The sequence below is a fragment of the Procambarus clarkii genome, chromosome 59 (assembly GCF_040958095.1).
Source record: "Procambarus clarkii isolate CNS0578487 chromosome 59, FALCON_Pclarkii_2.0, whole genome shotgun sequence".
Lineage (NCBI taxonomy): Eukaryota > Metazoa > Arthropoda > Malacostraca > Decapoda > Cambaridae > Procambarus > Procambarus clarkii.
In genome coordinates, this window is record NC_091208.1 from 23,071,561 (window position 1) to 23,072,988 (window position 1,428).

A 1,428-nucleotide genomic window follows, 5' to 3' on the forward strand; every position below is an offset into this window, starting at 1 on the left:
AGACACAAGCACACAGCCTTGGCCCCCCCCCACACCTGCTCCAAGACACAAGCACACAGCCTGGGCCCCCCACACCTGCTCCAAAACACAAGCACACAGCCTGGGCCCCCCACACCTGCTGCAAGACTGGGCCCCCCACACCTGTTTAATATTCCGTGCGAGGGCTGATGTTTGCAGCTCGCAGTGATCTTGGAGAATAACCTTCCTCGTTCACTTTACCATAACTTGTTCCTGGGATAACCATGACGTGTTTACATCATGCTGGAGGCCAACACCAACAACAAAAAGAGTCCATCCTGGCCACGCTAGTAATGGGCGGCGGGTGAGAGCACGCCTTATGTGTAGCCCCCTTGACTCACATGGCTGGTGCAGGCCTCCATCTTGTGTTGTGGGGCTGAGGGCTGGCCAGGGCTGAGGGCTGGCCAGGGCTCAGGGCTGGCCAGGGTTGAGGGCTGGCCAGGGCTGGAGAACACAACTGGGGGCTGGCCAGGGCTGAGGGCTGGCCAGGGTTGAGGGCTGGCCAGGGCTGAGGGCTGCCCAGGGCTGGCCAGGGCTGAGGACTGCCCAGGACTGGAGAACACACCTGGGGACTGACCAGGGCTGGCCAGGGCTGAGGGCTGCCCAGGGCTGGCCAGGGCTGAGGGCTGCCCAGGACTGGGGAACACGACTGGGGACTGACCAGGACTGGGGAACACGACTGGGGACTGACCAGGACTGGGGAACACGACTGGGGACTGACCAGGACTGGAGAACACAACTGGGGACTGACCAGGACTGGAGAACACGACTGGGGACTGACCAGGGCTGGAGAACACAACTGGGGACTGACCAGGGCTGGAGAACACGACTGGGGACTGACCAGGGCTGGAGAACACGACTGGGGACTGACCAGGGCTGGAGAACACGACTGGGGACTGACCAGGACTGGGGAACACGACTGGGGACTGACCAGGACTAGAGAACACAACTGGGGACTGACCAGGACTGGAGAACACAACTGGGGGCTGACCAGGACTGGAGAACACGCCTGGGGACTGACCAGGACTGGAGAACACAACTGGGGACTGACCAGGGCTGGAGAACACGACTGGGGACTGACCAGGGCTGGAGAACACGACTAGAGGAACAAGGTTTAATAAACTTAACCTGAGGAAAAGCTCTCGTTAACATGATGATACAAACGCCTTACGACCCTCGTCTGGGTGTTGGTGTGAGGAAGGGCAGGAACAGAGAGTAGGGGAGGGGGGAGAAACCTTCCCCCTCCCCTGCATGACCCCTCACCCCCCCTCCCCTGCATGACCCCTCACCCCCCCTCCCCTGCATGACCCCTCACCCCCCCCCCTCCGTCACCCCCCCATGTAAACCAGCGAGGGATTTACACATGTTTTACGCCTGGCTGTAAATCTTACCAGCGCTATAAAGTCAAGC

The 1,428-nt window shown here is 60.7% G+C and overlaps 1 protein-coding gene across 1 annotated transcript in view; it reads right to left on the minus strand.

Annotated features, from left to right (window-relative positions):
* Window positions 1–335: 335 nt before the first annotated feature.
* LOC123768250 (uncharacterized) overlaps window positions 336–1,428 on the minus strand; it is a 3,956-nt gene continuing 2,863 nt past the window's right edge. The window contains exon 3 of the mRNA XM_069307143.1: window positions 336–1,117. Within this exon, the coding sequence (XP_069163244.1) occupies window positions 336–1,117 (782 nt within the window). The remainder of the gene's footprint in view (window positions 1,118–1,428) is intronic.